Here is an 18600-nt window from a genome sequence, read left to right on the forward strand (position 1 = left end):
GCTCCCTAATAAGGCTGCTCACTTGGTTTCAGAAACATAATCACTTTGCTCTTTGCTTTCACATTCTTTCAGTGCTTTCTATTTGATTTTAAGACAACGTTGATCTGTTCACGCTGTGAACACTGAGAAAGATACACAGTGTCAAATGAGCCTGCTGTCCAGACATTATAAATCATAGCTTCCATAAACTGCGGCCACTATAAAACTTCAATAATTCCTCCCCTATCAGAGTGCCGTAGGGAAGGAGCTTGTGAAGCGGGGCTGCAAACTGAAACAGACTGAGCCCATCTGGATTCATTAACAAAGAGAAATAGACGAAAAGAAAAAACGAAAGGGTTCCAGGGGAAAAGAAGCATTTCAAGACTGTATAATCACAATCAAGGAAAGCTTGAACATTTGAAAGAACAACATGTTTTTCCTGTGGTCTAATAAAATTAAAACACAGGCAAGTCAGATGCCTCTATGGCCTCATTGCTGCCTCGCAATTACAGAGCTGTAAAGTTGAAAAAGAACATGAGCGCCAGGCAGGAGGAGAGCGGGACCGGCTCTGACTTGAATTACAGTCACAGATTGTGACCATGTGAAGTGCCAGAGCAGAGGGAGACTTTGAGCTGCCTGTAGCACACTTAGAGATGTGCAAAACTACATATTTTTTTCAAAATAGTTCACTAGTTGGAGGGTTATGTAAATGACTAGATTGCTAATCTCGAGGATGCCCTGAATAATTATGCTGGTTCACCGAACCTTGATCGAATGGTGGTGTTTATATGAAAAACAGCTATAAAGAGCACAATGGAAGAGTTTTGAGACACATTTGTAAAGTTTACAGTTTTGTAGGACCGTCAAAAATGGTGTAAGGAATGAATGGCACAATGGGGATGTAAATACATAAATAAAGAAGGAAGGAAGGAAGGAAGAAAGAAAAGACTAAACTAATTCAGGTTTATTTATTTATTTATTTACACACTGGAATCTTAGGACCTCAAGGAGAAATAGAATAGAATAGAATAAGTATATAAATATATGAATTTAATACTTCTATTCAGTAAGGACACATGAAAAAGGAGAGTAAAGACATGTATAACGATACAAAATATTTTGTATTATTTATTATTACTTAATTATTTATTTTTAACAGTTAATAATAATAAGAAGAAATATGTTTCTTGAGCAGCAAATCGGGATATTCAGCTTTGCATCACAGGACTAAATTATGATATATTCAAATAGACAACACTTATTTTAAATTGTAATAATATTTCACAGTATTTTGGTTACTGTATTTTGATAAATGCAGATTGCTAAGAGACGTCTTTCAAAAACATTTAAACAATCTTACCAACCTCAATTTTTTTTGTGCAACACATAACAGTTATACCTGCTTTCATTATTTAGAAAGTGGGTTACTTGGGAATGGATTACTTCATAATTGGGGGTCCTTGGCACCAAAAAACCCTTGAATTAATGAGTCGTGCTTTAAACGTAGAGGTATTGACTTGACATGAAAGTGGCCACTGTTTGCAGGAACCAGCCGTTGCCTGATTGCATCAATTTGTCTTTCAGTGCCAACTTTCCCAACTTTGAAACCAGCCCCCAGTGGAGAACAAACTCGATTAGGTCAACAGGAACCAGTTCACAGGATGCAAATTGTTGAATGAAAATGTCAGCTGAACTTCCTGTGACTTTAGGCTTTATGTGCTTGTAATACCTTCAAAGCCAGAGTGGAAACAGCTAATCCGCTTTTTTCCCTTTTCTCTCTCCCTCTCTCTGCGCAGCTCCATCTGCAGTGACTGTCATCAGGAAGGACCGAACATCCAGAAACAGCATCTCACTGTCATGGATGGAGCCAGAGAGACCCAATGGGATCATTTTGGACTACGAGGTCAAATATTATGAGAAGGTGGGGGCAGTTTAATTTTAATTTGCTGTGGGCATTCACTGCATTAACATTTTCATTTGAAGTCATCACTTTGTCCTTTTATTTCGCATCATTAGGAATCTTGGTCCAGAGTGCACATCTATATACCTGGGAGCATTTCAAGTCATTAGTCGATGTGGCTTAATTTGACTGTTGGAGGTGAAATAGATTCTGTCTGCTCTGCTGAGAGATGTTTGCCTGAAATGAAATTTTAAACCTGGTACCAATGTTCCCTTAATTTTTGCTTTCATTGAGCAAAACCTATTTCTGTTGGACAGACCCTTCAGCCACCTGAACAGAATCACCCCAGTGTTCACTGTGCCCATTTTTGTTTTAACTATTAAAAAAAAATGCACACCTGTATTTTTAAAGCAGGTGTGCATTTAAAACAAATGCAGGTGTGCATTAAAAACGTTTGATTCCAAGTCAATTTAATCACCATTCTATATAATGCGCTGCTTTCATTGACGCACAGAGATCGGAGATTGCGCACAGAAACATTCACACACAAAATTGTTGTCAACGCCTTTTAATAGCAATACTGAATACTGAATCCTGAATCGCTACTCTACATTTCTCAGCAACGATGGGGTAAAATCGTTGATTTTGATGTAAAAGTCACAGCTTCATTGTTTGTAGAGAGAGACGCACAGACTCAGGTAACTTAATTCACACATACAACTTTAATCTCTCTCTCCCTCTCTCCCTCTCTGTCTTTCTCTCTATAGCCATATTTGAGCAAAAAAGTCGAGTAGTTTGCATCACTAGATAGCTGTCATTCATTTAACATTTCTATCGTAAAACAGTTGACTAATATTAAATGATTTGCAACTTCCATCTTACCTCGCTCTCTTACAACATTAAATTGATGATTCGTGCTGAAATTCGTGCTCTGGTTCTGTAAACAGTAAAGCACCCACTTTGATTTGATAGGCCATCTCAGATTATTATAGAGTGACCATTTCTAATTATTGGGGGAGGGGGACTTTTCCCCCTCATTGTCTATGGTAGTTACGGCTCTGATATATAAGTGGCAGATTTTAAATTGCCTTTCCCCAACCAAACAGTCAGTGTAGCCAAGTAGATATTTTTTTCCAACTATAAATAAATAAAATAAAATAAAATAAAATAAAATAAAATAAAAAATAAATGTCAGTACATTATGCTGGGAAAAAAATGGTGCAGTAACAATTTTTGCTCAGAATTTCCTATTAACTTTCACAATTACAAAGAAATAGCAAGTGACAGATTGAATTAAACATAAAACAATTTGAAGTATAAAAGCTGAAACAGTATTTTCTTGTAAAACGTAAACCAGTAATGTTTATTCACTCCCTAGATTTTTTTGTTTTGTTTTGTTTTACTGTGTACTTGAATAGTGCAGTCCTCAAACTTGATTGTTTAGACAACAGACAAATTGAACTACATTATAATATATGTAGAACTTTTATTGAGATCATGGAATGCACACGATTTCTGATAGATCCAGTTCCATATTCAGAATCAATGGACATGCAGATGGACTTTGGTTTCAATATTGTGTCTAATCATCTAGTTTTGTTTAGAGAGCTCTCTATCATTTCTGAATCTGCCTTCTGCACAGATTTCTGTCTGTCTGTGTAGGCAGTGCACAGGCAGTTTAGAGGAAACATTGCTTAGTACTCACTGACCAGGTCAGTTCATTTTAAGCCTTCTTAACAATCTGTGAAAGTGCCAGATGATCTCTGCTTTGGTCTTGTAACACTGGAGGCACTGATCTAAACACCACCTGCCCATTAAAGCTTGTGGGCTACAATCCCATGCTCGCCCATCTAAAAAAACCCTCACAATCTCTCCTCTCCAGTCACAACCCAGTCCGGTCGGCCCCTTGGCTGCTTTCCTACAGATGCCGTATGATTAATGAGCCGTATAGGAATCGGGTCTTGATTGAGGGTCAGTATTGTTATGCCACATCGGCGTTGCTCTTTTAGGGTCAGTTTTCAGAGGGCTCTTTCATGCTGTCAGATCCTGTGATGTATTCTGCTCTAGGTGAAGTGGGTAATGTCTCCCTCGCTCTGAAGCAAGCATGACTCTGGGTTTGGAACTTAACTGGGCCCTGACATTGTGGGAGTCTCCTCTCCCGAACTGGCAGGGGATCTGAGGGTGTGAAAGAAAGCCCTAGAACAGTCTCCAGTGGCAACCGTCCAGAATTCTTCCCGCAGCAAAAACATTCCGTAGCTTTAGTGGGTAAATGGCTTGACTGTATGACCACACAGAGACGCGCATATTGAAATTGTAGACAGGATTCGGTTGTCTCCGAGACATGGTTCATCTTCATCATGACAAAACGGTCTTAAGTTCAAAATTGAAAGCTCATGCCAATGTTTTAGCAGCAGCTTATTTTATCCTGTACTTTTCACTCTCCAAATACTAGGGCTGAGTGATACAGATAGATAGATAGATAGATAGATAGATATTTGGTCAAAAAACACAGTAAAAATAGTATTATACTGCAATATTATTACAATTTAAAGTTGTAAAGTTATCTGTTTTCTATTTTAATATATTTTAAAATGTAATGTATTCCTGTGATGCAAAGCTGAATTTTCAGCATCATTACTCCAGTCTTCAGTGTCACATGATCCTTCAGAAAATGTATAATTATCTAATATGCTGATGTCTTATCATCAATAATGTTAAAAAACTTTTTTTTTTTGTAGAAACTATTATCTTTTTTAGGTTTATTTTATTTGGTAAATAGAACGTTCAGAAGAAAGACTTTTTTGTAACAATGTAAAAGTCTTTAGTGTCACTTTTGATCAATTTCATGCATCCTTACTGAATAAAAGTATTTTAAAAAATCTTACTGACCACAAACTTTTAAACGGTACTATATTATGAATATTTAAATATCATCCAGCTGTAATGAGTTATCTTGCAGTAAGTATTATCTGTTAAATAACTTTGACATTGCTCTTGAAGTTAACAGATTTATTTCCAAACATGGTTCAATACCACCAGTTGATTGTGCCTCATATTTACCATATGAAGATTAGCACTGAACACAAAAACAGCCGTTATACAACCTAAGCTTCTGCAGAATGAGCTAATAAGCTCTATAGAACCATATTCTATAACCATAGAATCACTGTAAAAAGTTAAGCCTAAATGTTTCATTTTAATTGTTCTTGAACGGGCAAACTTTATGAGTTGACCTTTTGAGGATAGCGGCTCAACTCTCTTGAGCCGAGTTACACTCAGAATGCGTTCAACATTTACATTCAGTCCAAATATGCTGATATCGCTTTTCCATCTGCTGGCGAAAAAAGAGATTCGTTGGACCCTGCGCTTCCTACAGAGGACCTTTGTGATGCGTCTTTCTGTGAGATCAGTGAGGCCTAAATCTCCGCCAGTGGAAATGCTTTCGCTTGACCTTAATCCCCTTATTTGCAAGCAAAAGGCAGCTCATCGCGGGCTATTTTCACCGTCTGGCACAGGTACACTCGGGGGCTCCTGAAATCCTCCATGTCTCATTTGACCCTGGGTGGCACAGTGTTCCCCGTTCACAATGAAATCTAGTCCGTCTCTCCATTGATTCCTGTTAATTACACAACCTTGTGAGGCACTGCTTCATCAGGCATAGCTGGAGTTGCCCAAATCCTACACAAGCGGTGCTGCCATGTGGAAAAGCCAAGGACACCCTCGGTAAGACTCTCGGTGCCCCTTGATCTAGGTTGGCAGAGGATAACAAGCCACCTTCACCCTCACAAGACACACACACACTGAGAAGGAAAGGGGGCCCCAAATATTCTTACCGGATTCACTGACACACAGGCCGCAGACTTGAACATATAAACCTCATAAAAGCGAGCCAGATCCGCAAAGTGACTTTTCAAAGAAAATATGGCATCAACAGGCCGAGTTCAAAAACACCATGATATTTACACTGCATAATGTTGTATAGCGCAAAATCAAACAAACTGCACTTAATGGATTCCCAAAAAGGCATCGAGATGCTCAGTAACCCGAGTGATGCGGCTCCTGTGAGAAAGCGTCATCCAATCCGGAGGTCCAAGAGATCCATGTTGCTTCACTTAAAGTAAATCTCTTTTTGATTATACGCCAGGGGGGAATGCTCTGCTCTTTGTGTGTATATATCAAATTAACAATGCTACGAAAGAGGAAAGGGCCTTACAATTCAAGCATCTCTAAATACTTGAGCGCTCTGGTTCATGTTTCCCTGACGTTACAGCATCCCGACCGCGCTCGTCTTTTTGGCAACACTCTAAAATTGACGGATAGAGCTTATTAATGTTCTGAAAACGGTACACATTTGTGATGATTTTGTCCGTTTATCGTATTGATCTCGGAGCGTATTGGAGATTGTTTATTTCTCCTGCAACTTGGTTGGAAAGAATGCTTTGGAAAAGCCATTTACAGAATTTCTTCTTCAGCGGAGAGCCCAGATTGCAATATTTAGACTGTCAAAGTAGAACATGACAAGCATATTAAATTCCACCAATAGCGCACTTGTCGAAACGTAACAATTGCATGCCTTGTCAAACCCCGGAGCTGGGAGGTGGCTGATGCAGACCTAGGACATATGGTAAGGATATAGTGTTTGCAGCGAAAATTTCGACACACCTGTTTATGATTTCCAGCTGATCACATGATGTCGTGAGCAGTGAACAGTGACAACCTGTGAAAAGATTTATGACTCAAACAGAGACGCATACAATACGACGCGAGGTATTGGTTTCGTCTTCCGTGGCAGAGCGAATTTATATATTCGAGGCCTCCTCAAACCATAAAACCTGATGCGCTCCATTTGTGGCTTTGCATTCAAAGTCTGGAGGTTTGAAATGGTTTCTGTGCTGCGTTCGAGAAAGGGGTAGAAATGATTGTCGTCGGATCCAGATCAAATGTGATGTTTGCATTAGTCACTAGGTTTCCACTGGAGTCATGTGTTCGTTTCTTTCCATGATGGGTTTTGTCAGTCGACGTCCTACCGCATTTATACAACTGCTAGATATACAGATCTACAGATGAAATCACTTTTTACAAACAGATGTTCGCTGGTGACCCAAGATACAGGCTCTTTGGGCACCCCGGAAAAAGCTGTTTTGGATTAGTTTTTCATTTGAAAAGTGCTGTGAGAGGAGCCGAAACACCAAAATATTGCTTCCAATTTAAGCTTCTAGGGCTGTATTACAGAAACTTTCGATCTTAATTCTTGACTTAAGATTTTTTTTTAAAGTTCCATTTACTCAATGAAATGGCCTTGGTTACTTTATAGATCAGATTCAGAGTTGATTGTTTCTGTAATACAGCCTGGACATTTTTACAAAACTTCCAAAGCTTAACAGAAGTAAGGCCCAAAAGACCATCTATGACCTAACAGAAAGCCATGTTTTGCCGTCATCGCTGCACGTACTGGCTCTTTGTGAAAGGAGATGTGAATAAAAACCATGCAATGCTGATAAAACATGGCTTTTCATTTATTCTGAATGCTGTAAGTATGTTTGCATTAGTCACTAGGTTTCCACTGGAGTCATGTGTTTGTTTCTTTCCATGATGGGTTTTGTCAGTCGACGTCCTACCGCATTTATACAACTGCTAGATATACAGATCTACAGATGAAATCACTTTTTACAAACAGATGTTCGCTGGTGACCCAAGATACAGGCTCTTTGGGCACCCCGGAAAAAGCTGTTTTGGATTAGTTTTTCATTTGAAAAGTGCTGTGAGAGGAGCCGAAACACCAAAATATTGCTTCCAATTTAAGCTTCTAGGGCTGTATTACAGAAACTTTCGATCTTAATTCTTGACTTAAGATTTTTTTTTAAAGTTCCATTTACTCAATGAAATGGCCTTGGTTACTATATAGATCAGATTCAGAGTTGATTGTTTCTGTAATACAGCCTGGACATTTTTACAAAACTTCCAAAGCTTAACAGAAGTAAGGCCCAAAAGACCATCTATGACCTAACAGAAAGCCATGTTTTGCCGTCATCGCTGCACGTACTGGCTCTTTGTGAAAGGAGATGTGAATAAAAACCATGCAATGCTGATAAAACATGGCTTTTCATTTATTCTGAATGCTGTAAGTAACATGTTCAGTCTAAACCAGTGGTCTGGTTTTGATTGTATAAGTCTGGTCAATGTCAAATATTATTACTTATGTGGTGAAATGTGTATTTAAGCAGTAAAGACGCATATTGCATGTGCATGTTTGTTGCTTTTATTTTTTGCTTGTATATTCCACATTTTCCACAGGATTTAGCAAATGTTATATCCATGTGAGGTCATATATTCAACATTTGGTTAAACTTCCAACTGATTTGGTCTACTGTTAAAAAAAACTTCACTATGTATCGTAGTTATTGCTTTGTAAAAATTCTCTATATAAATTCTATATTGTATGTTTATTACATTTTTTTCTATATTACCTAATTAGAATTCTATAATTCCTAATATACCAACATTCTAACATTAATCACAGTTTCTTTAAACAAGAAACACACAGAACATATACACTACATTTCTAAAGTTTGGGATTTTTAAAATATTTTTAAAACATTTTTTAAGGAAATCTCTTATGCTCACTAAGGCTGCATTCATTTGATCAAAAATACAGTAAAAACTGAAATATTGTAAAATATTACTACAATTTCAAGTAGCTGTTGTAAAATAATATTTTAGTGCATTTTCAAATGATGGCAAAGCTGAATTTCAGCTTCATTACTCCAGTCTTCAGTGTCACAAAAATCATTCTAATATGCTGGTTTTGTGAAGAAAAAAAAATTCTAAGTTGTCATAGTTGTGCTGTTTATTATTTTTGTGAAAACCGTAATACATTCTGTAATGAATAGAAAGTCCCAAAGAACAGTATTTATTTTAAATAGAAATCTTTTATAATAATGTAAAATACTTTACTGACAGATTTTCTTCAATTTAATGTCTCCTTGTTGAGTAAAAGTTTTATTTAATTGGTATTATACATTTATTTCCAAACTTTTAACTTTTGAAGTTTAATCTGTTTTTACAGAGTTCTGTGTGGCTATTTTTTAAGCTTTTTCTGGAAATCCAAAAAACAAAACCACTGTTTTAGCATTTTGAAAGCCTTGTCGCTTGTGTACTTGCAGTCGCATCAGTGCAGCATTGTTCTAAATGTGGCTGAGCTAACATTGCCGTTTTATTTGTTTCTGATTAGTGGATAAGCAAAGGCCATTCAAAGAAATCCAGCGTATGTAACTGTACACTGCCTCTCTCATCTAGTGGCGTCTGACAATTATGGTCCATACCAGCGCGCATCAAAAATCCTATTAGCATGTGTAGTCTAGACATGAAACCCAATAGAGCTCTAATCTGTTACGTGTTTGCCGACCCTCGAAAAGATGCTCTCAAATCTCATTTGCCATTAATTACTTCATTGTGAGGAAATTCAATATCTACAGTGTGGACAAGTGAGTTATTCTTAGAGGTCAATGATGGAGCAAAATGCAAATCAACTTTTGAAGGTTTGCCATAACACTAGCCATGGCCGAAGACTGATAAGTTACATGGATGAATGTGCTGGATAATGCTGGCAAATGAGTGATCCCTCTGTTTGTGGGATGTTTTCCCCCGTTTCTGGACTCCTACAATAAACAGCAGAAACCTCCGCTCTCTCTTTCATTCCACTCTTGCCTTTTTCCAGTCAGAGAAACATCTGGAAACAATGGTTTGAAAGCAAAGACGCCCCATAAATCAGTTAGGTTTTTTCGCTTGTAGAGAGGATCAACGTACCACAGAAATCTTTAGGAAAGCCATAAAAATGTGAAGAGAAGGTGGCAGTATATTAAGATGAGCTGGCACTGTCCCAAGCAGCCTGATGAGCATGCATTTTCACGTCCGGTGGGACGTCCCTCTCCTGTCCGCTCCAACGGTCACATGTCAGACAGACGGATGTCTCTGTGCGTCTCTAATGAGATATGATTTATTTCAAATGCTCACTATTCCTCTTTAAGATTTTAAGATCCTCTTTAGGTTGCACTGAAGTCCCTTTAAGGCAATTCAGTCCATATTAGTAACAGTCCCGGGAAGATGTTTTCTATGTAGGTGGTAAACATGGATGCTCTCAAATCTCATTTGCCATTAATTACTTCATTGTGGGGAAATTCAATATCTACAGTGTGGACAAGTGAGCTATTCTTAGAGGTCAACGATGGAGCAAAATGCAAATCAACTTTTGAAGGTTTGCCATAACACTAGCCATGGCCGAAGACTGATAAGTTACATGGATGAATGTGCTGGATAATGCTGGCAAATGAGTGATCCCTCTGTTTGTGGGATGTTTTCCCCCGTTTCTGGACTCCTACAATAAACAGCAGAAACCTCCGCTCTCTCTTTCATTCCACTCTTGCCTTTTTCCAGTCAGAGAAACATCTGGAAACAATGGTTTGAAAGCAAAGACGCCCCATAAATCAGTTAGGTTTTTTCGCTTGTAGAGAGGATCAACGTACCACAGAAATCTTTAGGAAAGCCATAAAAATGTGAAGAGAAGGTGGCAGTATATTAAGATGAGCTGGCACTGTCCCAAGCAGCCTGATGAGCATGCATTTTCACGTCCGGTGGGACGTCCCTCTCCTGTCCGCTCCAACGGTCACATGTCAGACAGACGGATGTCTCTGTGCGTCTCTAATGAGATATGATTTATTTCAAATGCTCACTATTCCTCTTTAAGATTTTAAGATCCTCTTTAGGTTGCACTGAAGTCCCTTTAAGGCAATTCAGTCCATATTAGTAACAGTCCCGGGAAGATGTTTTCTATGTAGGTGGTAAACATGCATCTGCTGGAGCAGGGAGGAATGTTCCCACATTTTTGGCACGTTTTCTTGTTGAATATCCTGTTCTGCTCAGAAATGCACTAGCATTCAAAAGTTTGTGGTCAGTTTTAATAGTTTAATACTTGTATTCAGAAAGAAATCATTTAAATTGATCAAAGGTGATACAGACATGTGTAATGTCAAAACATAATTATATTTCAAATCAGTGCTGTTCTCTTAACATTTGCATTCATCAAACAATCCTGAAAAAAATTGCAGTTCCACAAAAAATAATAAGCAGCTCAACCATTTTCAATGTTGATTCTAATAAGAAATGTTTCTTGAGCAGCAAACCAGCATATATGAATGATTTCTGAAGGATCATGTGGAATAAATTACTAAATATTAAATATTTGAATAAAAATAGGAAAATATTCAAATATTTTATGTTGTAAAATATTTCACCCTATTACTGTTTTACTGCATTTTTGAACAAATAAATACAGTGTCTGTGAGACTTATTTTAAAAACATTAAAACATTTGAACAGTAGTGTACTTGAGATTATTAATTAAAATATGTTGTGCAAAGCTCTTCATGTTGACTTCTTATATCCTTGTTCTTCTATATTTCTATGAAATCTTGCATCATAATAACCAGAAAATCATAAAAGATGTATTGGACTCACCGTCAATCTGATTAATTTATCTGGCATTGATATTGGAGGCAAAAGATGTTCAGATGTTTATGTTATGCTAAAACTAACATATCTCTTGTTTTCCTCTTATTGCTTTCTATTCCACAGCAGGAACAAGAGACCAGCTACACCATCCTGAGGTCAAAGGGCACAAACGTTACACTGAACGGACTAAAACCCGACACAAACTACCTGCTACAAATCAGAGCGCGCACTGCGGCCGGATACGGCGGTAGCAGTCGCAAGTTTGAGTTTGAGACCAGTCCAGACTGTAAGCATTTAGAAACTTCCTTTCATTCTGTTCTCCATTTACAGTCACATTCCCTTGCAGTCACAACACCGGATTCAATCCATTCACAGCTGTGCAGCCCAAATGAACAATAAAGACAAAGGCTCGCAATTCCCTTGCTTTCTGATCCAATACACTGTCATACAAGTCATTCACACAGTATAAACCACTTGGTTAAAATGATACGTGCTGCATCTTTTGTCCCATGCTGGCAGCTGTTGTCTGCAGCACTGTTAAGCACTTAGACTGAGCATTTTGTAAACCCTAGATTGTGTCGCAGCATTGCTGAAGGCCTTTTTGTCTAATGAAACATTTATAGGAAATCAATGCACACTCATGTAATGAAAAGATACTGTGAGCGGCTCTCCACAGGTTTCTGAGCACGATCAGCGATCTATAGGCGCCTCTGTATGTATAGCTGGTGTGAAATGTAGACCAAGGCACATAATTTATGCAGAAAATGAAATTATGTTTCTCAGCCACCAGATGTTCCATAATGAAAGCAAATGTTTTATGAATATATGTAGGATAGTGTATAAATTGTGTAAAATATTCGTCTGTGGGAAATAATGGTCATCTAAATGATTGTTAAAGGTTTATTTCTCAACATTGATTTTTTATTAATTCATCTAATGGCTTGATTATTTCATCCCACTACTGGGATGAAAAGCTACAGATCCAAGAAAAAAAAAAATCTCATCAGTATAATCTGCGGTATTAATTTACAGTGGCGCACAGCCTCCTGCTGCTTCCATTTCCTCACAAAATTAGTTTTTCTTTGCCATCACTCAATATGTGTCAACACCGTCTGATAGAAAAAAACCCTGTGCTGTCATCATGTCACATATTTATGATAAATATTTAAAATATAGCATCCAGCTTTGATTAAGAATGGATTGAGAATACAAGATTGTTTCAAATTTACTGTCAACTCCATCTACTGAAGAAAAACAGACGGTGTTGATGGAGTAACAAAATGAACTTTTCACATCACACGTGTATTCAAAAGAAGCAACAATTATATTTTTCTGGCATTTTAACTACAAATGGGAAATACTTATCATGTGGGAAATTATCCAAAAATTACAAATGCTGTTTTTGAGTTGACATATTGTTGTGACAGAAAATATGCGTACAATTATTTATAATTTAATTTTAAATTCACCATAAAAATCAGTCTTTGTGACCCTGTCAAACTCTTAAGCCACTTTTCCACCTAAATTACCTTGAACAATTTGTCCCAGGAACGTCTCTAGGTTACGTATGTAACCATGGTTCCCCGAGGGAACGAGACGCTGCGTCGAGATCGCTTTGGGAACGCCCCTGCGTGACCTCGTTCTGAAGTATGTGTAAAATCAGTCCAATGGAGCAGCGAGACGTCACGAGCGGGGTGACGTGAGCGCCGGGAAGTATAAAAGCACATCCGGCAGAGCGCAAGTTAGCTCCGATGAAGTAGCGCCTGGAGGGATGCAGGGAGTATGGCAAAGAGACGCAGCGTCTCGTTCCCTCGGGGGACCATGGTTACATATGTAACCTAGGGACGTTCCCCTTCAGGAACTCGAGCTGCGTCGAGAAACGCTTTGGGAATGAGAATACCCACTGCGCCATACTATCAAGTCCCTGCCTGTGTGTGTATCTTGCGAGCACATCACGAAGAGAGAACTTGGGAACCTGGGGTAGATGCCAGGTCTAGGTTGTAAAAGGGACAAATATATCTTATGTTTAACCACTACAGAGACATCTGCATCTGTATAATTTTTTTTTAATGCAAATAAATGGTGGTTGAAATACAATGTGACATGACATGTGGCCAAGTATGGTGACCCATACTCAGAATCAGTGTATATATTGGATGTACCATCCAAAGTATACACACACAGCAGTGAACACACACACCGTGAACAGACACCCGGAGCAGAGGGCAGCCATTTTTTTGCTGCGGCACCCGGGGAGCAGTTGGGGGTTTGGTGCCTTGCTCAAGGGCACCTCAGTCGTGGTATCGAAGGTGGGAGAGAGCGCTGTACATTCACTCCCTCCACCGACAATCCTTGCCGGTACGAGACTCGAACCCACAACCTTTGGGTTACAAGTCTGACTCTCTAACCATTAGGCCACGACTTCCCCATAGATGGCACTTCGCCCGAACAGGGACATGAACCCTGGACCCTCAGATTAAAAGTCTGATGCTCTACCGACTGAGCTATCCGGACTCTATGCTGTGTGAACTCAACCAATCAGCATGCTCAGCGCCCAAGTCCCGCCCTGAAAGTTCCGGACCTTTGAAAAAGTACTACAGGGAGCAGGGACTTTCTGAGGGGCAAATTTTTACCCGGAACTTTATTTAGATCCTGGTACATGCAGTGGAAACACACCGAGTACCGACCCAAAGTCCCTAGTTCCTGGGGAAAGTTCCTGCGGTGGAAACGGGCCTTTAGTGGGTGAAATATAAAACGACTAAAAGGACCTTCAGGAAAAGAAATACACTTTCAGTGAAATGCTAAATTAGCTGAACTTTAGAGTGCTTTTTTGTACGTCTTTATATGTAATATCATAATTACTTCTGTTGTCTTAAAAATAGTAAAAGTGTACTGCTGAATGTACTGACAAGTTAAACTAAATACATACTGTAATTTCGGTTGAAACTTTCATGTCATGTATTAAAATACATGTATAATTACACATTTAATGAAGTTGCAATTTAATACATTTAAAATAGATTAACTTTAAATGCAATATCAAATAATGCACTACAGTTAAAGTTATAAGCACTTTACATGTGCTTTTGTATGTTAGTTAACACATCACAAGTGTACTACACTAGTCAACATTTGAAGTGAATCAAAACCTTTCATCAAAGTTGTCCTAAAACCTAAAACCAAAATGCGTTCTTGTCTTAGGACAACTTTGATTAACTTTTTTGATCATTTTATATGTTTACTGTGCACTGTTCAAAAGTGTATTTAAGTGTGTTAAGAAACATTTATGAAGGTGTACTCTCTTTACGTACACTTAAGTGACCTTTTATTTCATTCATTTGATATTATCTGCAAACACGTTTATTTTAAATACACTTTTACAATTTGTAAACTACAAGTGCACATTCAGTCCAATTACGCACACTTCGTTTTCACAAGGCGATATCGAGTGACTTTTAATGTTTCTATTTGAATATGTGTGAAGTATTGAGTTATGAACTGAGGTTGGGTTTAAGTTCAATGCCATTATTAAAAAAAAAAAAGTACATTTGTGTTAATTAACCTTGAACAGCTACATATCTGTCCAATGTGTATTTAAAATTTCTCTTTCTCTCTCTCTGTCTCTCTCCGCAGCCTTTTCCATCTCCAGTGAGAACAGTCAGGTAGTGCTGATCGCTGTCTCCTCCGCCGTGGCCATCATCCTCCTCACTGTAGTGCTCTACATTGTGATTAGCAGGTCTGTCTGTCAGTCAAAGTGCAGTCACACAGAGGTTTAAGTGTGCCCATCTTGAAGCTGTCACTTTGCTGTCTCAAGTCTCTCCCCAGGACCCTTGATCTCCCACCCTTCAGATATGAAGTATGAAAATGTGTGCCCCTTCATGTCTGCTGCCTATATATAGTCGTAGACGATTCACTTGGCAGAAGCCGTGTTATTTTTCCTGCCGAATGTAACGGGCACCGTGAGAGTCGAGTGTCGTGTCATGCAGAGGGGCTGATTTTGGCAGACGGCACCATTGAAAGAGTGCATGAATCTATGGCTTATTATAAGACCCCAGAACACTGTCATGCCTCATAGAAAAGCAAAACAGTCAAGTTGTTCCTGGCTCTGACTTTGGTCTGTTCAGGTTTTAGTCGCTTTGTACATCGTTTAGAGAAGAAAAAGGATCCAATTAAAGCCATTAAGAATAATTAACGCTTTTCATCACTTTAATTGACAGGTTTTGTAGATATAGCAAGTCCAAACATCCAGATGAGAAGAGGCTGCCCTTTGGCAACGGCCACTGTGAGTATATATATATATATACCTCAATAATTCTTCAGTCTTGCAAATATTCAGGTTCTTTCCAAGTGTTTAATACCCATTCCTTACAAATAGTACAAATCAAAACAAAGTTTTGCTCTAGTATTTATTTTTAAATGTCAGACAGCCCACAAGAAGCCAGTAACGGTGGAGGTTTTTATAATATCCCTTTTGCTCCCGAGTTACAGCAAGCCAATTGTCCGTATGCTGCCATTTTTCACACTGGCAGAGGTATTAGGAAGGAAATTTAATGGAGGCCCACACAATTTCTCTTAGATTAACCTGCATGAGGTGCCCTGTAGGACTATAGCTTAGCTAACTGATTAGGTCATCCATAATAGACCTATCCATCTTCAAACCCAGCAAATTGCATTTCTTGACACCCTTAGCTTCTTATCGTTAAGATTCAAATCAACAACCTCTGCGATGGAATATGGTATTTTTTTCCACTGGACCTCCCAAGCACAGCAAATGCTGCTCACAAGCATCAGTATTTGTACAGTGCAAGATGTTTTTTTTTTTTTTTGCAAGATAGCACTGTATTGATAGTCCTCATACATTCTAATTAGAGTTTTTTCTAACTTACCAACCCAAAAATGTTAGACTTCTGCAATTAAATCAATAAACATATGAACACATTTCAAATGTTATAGAGAATTTCTTAAAGTCCCCATGAAATCTGAATTTACATTCATTATTTTTCATTGCAGTGTTTTTATAATAAATATTATAATAAATATGTAACTAAAAATAAATATGTTATTACAATTCATGTCACTTTAATGTCTTTAATGAAAAACATATTTTTCAGATGATTTAATCCCTGCCTTTCAGCAAGCTGTCCCTCACATGAGATTGCAGCAATTAGCATCCAAGAATCTAATACATTTCTGACAAAATCAGACATCAGAGATCAGAAAGGGCTTTATTGCCAAGTATGTTTACACACACAAGGAATTTGTCTTTGCGACAGGAGCTTGCAGTGCAGAAGAAAGTACAGACATAGTGCAGACATACATGATAGTGATAGTACATAGTGCATAGGAATTACAGGGTAGAGATGAAAATAAAACTAGGAGCATGGGTAAGCAGAGCACACCTCCGGCTGGGATATTATATTTCACCCCCCACAGCTCTCTCTCTCTCCCCGCATCCCTGATGTCTTAAACAGCCAAGCACATATCAAGATAATGCCTTGTGATTCATGGCTCTGTAGAAAATGCGGCAAATAAAGGAACCGTTCACTTTCGATGTACCACCGTAAAGTCGGCAAACAAACATCAGGGCTCACGCACTGCAAATAAGCACATTCCCTGCTTCGGATGTCACTTCTTTTGTAAATCTGCATTTTACGGCTTTCTTACACTTTGGCAAGCGATGCAAAAGTGCAAAAAGGGGGTTGTTTTTTATATAGCTTGGAAAATGATCTATTAGCGTGGGTTCGGTAGACCTTCATTTGTCTGCATAGCTTATCGGAGCGATCACTGCTGAGGATTAGGCCAGGTTGATATTTAAGATGGTCAACATCATCTGAACGCTGGCCAAGTCCAGCATGGAGGCTGTTTAGACAGCTTGCAATTATTCCGGCTAACTTTTTCCAGACAGCAAGCTTGGATTTCTCCCATCTCTCTAAACTTGCATGGGAAATAAAGTAATTGCACGTTGAATTACGCAAACAGGACACGGCCCTGGCTTGGATGTCTGGGTGGTGACATCATCTTTACCCAAATGTCCATCCAAGTCTCTGTCAGCATCGTCTATAGTGGAGATCTGATCTCTTGCTGAGCTGTTTGAAGTGTGCTCTTACACCTGAGTGCATGCCCTAGAAATCAGTTTAAGGCTGGGATCCATTCACCATGATGCTGCGATTCACCTTTCATTAAGCTCCGCCTTGAAATGTTACTGACCCGTCCTACCGGTCCATTTTTTTTTTACCATTTTATCAGACACGCTGATGCTCTTTTCTAATGTACACTAATGTTCAAATGTTTCTGGTTAATAAGATTTTGTAATGTTTTTTTAAAAAATGTCTCTCGTGCTCGCCAATCATTATCATCAAAAAACATCATTTTAAAAAAACATATATTATGGTAATATTAAATAGCTAATTTTAATATATTTTAAAATGTAATTTATTCCTGTGTTGCAAAGCTGAATTTTCAGCATCATTACTCCAGTCTACAGTGTCACATAATCCTTCAGAAATCATACTAATTTGCTGATTTGCTGCTCAAGAAACATTTCTTAATACTATCAATGTTGAAAATAGTTGTGTTGACTAATCTTTTTTTTTCTTTAGAATTATTTGTTCAATAGAAAGTTTTATTTAAATGTAGACCTTTTTAACATTATAATGTCTTTACTGTATTTTTTTTTTAATCAATTTAATGCATATTTGGTGAACAAAATTATTAATTTCTAAAAAAAAAAAAATCTTACTCATTCCAAATACTTGAAAGGCAGGTCCAAAATTAATTATCCAAAATACAGTAAAATGTTGTTGCTAGGTAGCTTAAAATACAGTAACAAAAAGGTACCCAGAGCACATTTTACCAAAAATATTCACAGAAATCTCCAGTTCATTCCTATTGGACACTTTAACCAATCTTCTCACAGACGATTATGTAGTGTTTCTTAGACAGCCAAAGCTAGATGTAATTCTTAAAGCTGACAACTCCAGTGAGGAGAGGTAATTAACATGGATGCAGTTTCATTAAAACAGAAATCAGTGCTTCTCATGTTAGCCTTCACTTTCTCTAAAATAACCGTCTCTCATCAGGGGAGTTTGGAGAGGTGTGCAGTGGCCGATTGAAGCTGCCGTCTAAGAAGGAGATATGTGTGGCCATCAAGACGCTCAAAGCCGGATACACAGAGAAGCAAAGGCGGGACTTCCTCAGTGAAGCGAGCATCATGGG

General features: G+C 38.3%; 1 protein-coding gene and 1 non-coding gene across 2 annotated transcripts in view; one reads left to right on the forward strand and one right to left on the reverse strand.

Moving 5' to 3' along the window:
- LOC107663992 (ephrin type-A receptor 3-like) overlaps nucleotides 1-18600 on the forward strand; it is a 142841-nt gene that overhangs the window by 93582 nt on the left and 30659 nt on the right. Inside the window, exons 6-10 of the mRNA XM_016454436.1 lie at nucleotides 1776-1900; nucleotides 11509-11671; nucleotides 15019-15121; nucleotides 15603-15667; nucleotides 18465-18600. The exon at nucleotides 18465-18600 is cut by the window's right edge and continues 50 nt beyond it. Coding sequence (XP_016309922.1) covers nucleotides 1776-1900; nucleotides 11509-11671; nucleotides 15019-15121; nucleotides 15603-15667; nucleotides 18465-18600 — 592 coding nt within the window. The remainder of the gene's footprint in view (nucleotides 1-1775; nucleotides 1901-11508; nucleotides 11672-15018; nucleotides 15122-15602; nucleotides 15668-18464) is intronic.
- Nucleotides 13827-13899, reverse strand: trnak-uuu (transfer RNA lysine (anticodon UUU)). The gene has a single exon. It is a non-coding gene; the product is annotated as a tRNA-Lys (tRNA).

Source organism: Sinocyclocheilus anshuiensis, unplaced genomic scaffold, assembly GCF_001515605.1.
Source record: "Sinocyclocheilus anshuiensis isolate Anshui unplaced genomic scaffold, SAMN03320099.WGS_v1.1 scaffold247, whole genome shotgun sequence".
NCBI lineage: Eukaryota > Metazoa > Chordata > Actinopteri > Cypriniformes > Cyprinidae > Sinocyclocheilus > Sinocyclocheilus anshuiensis.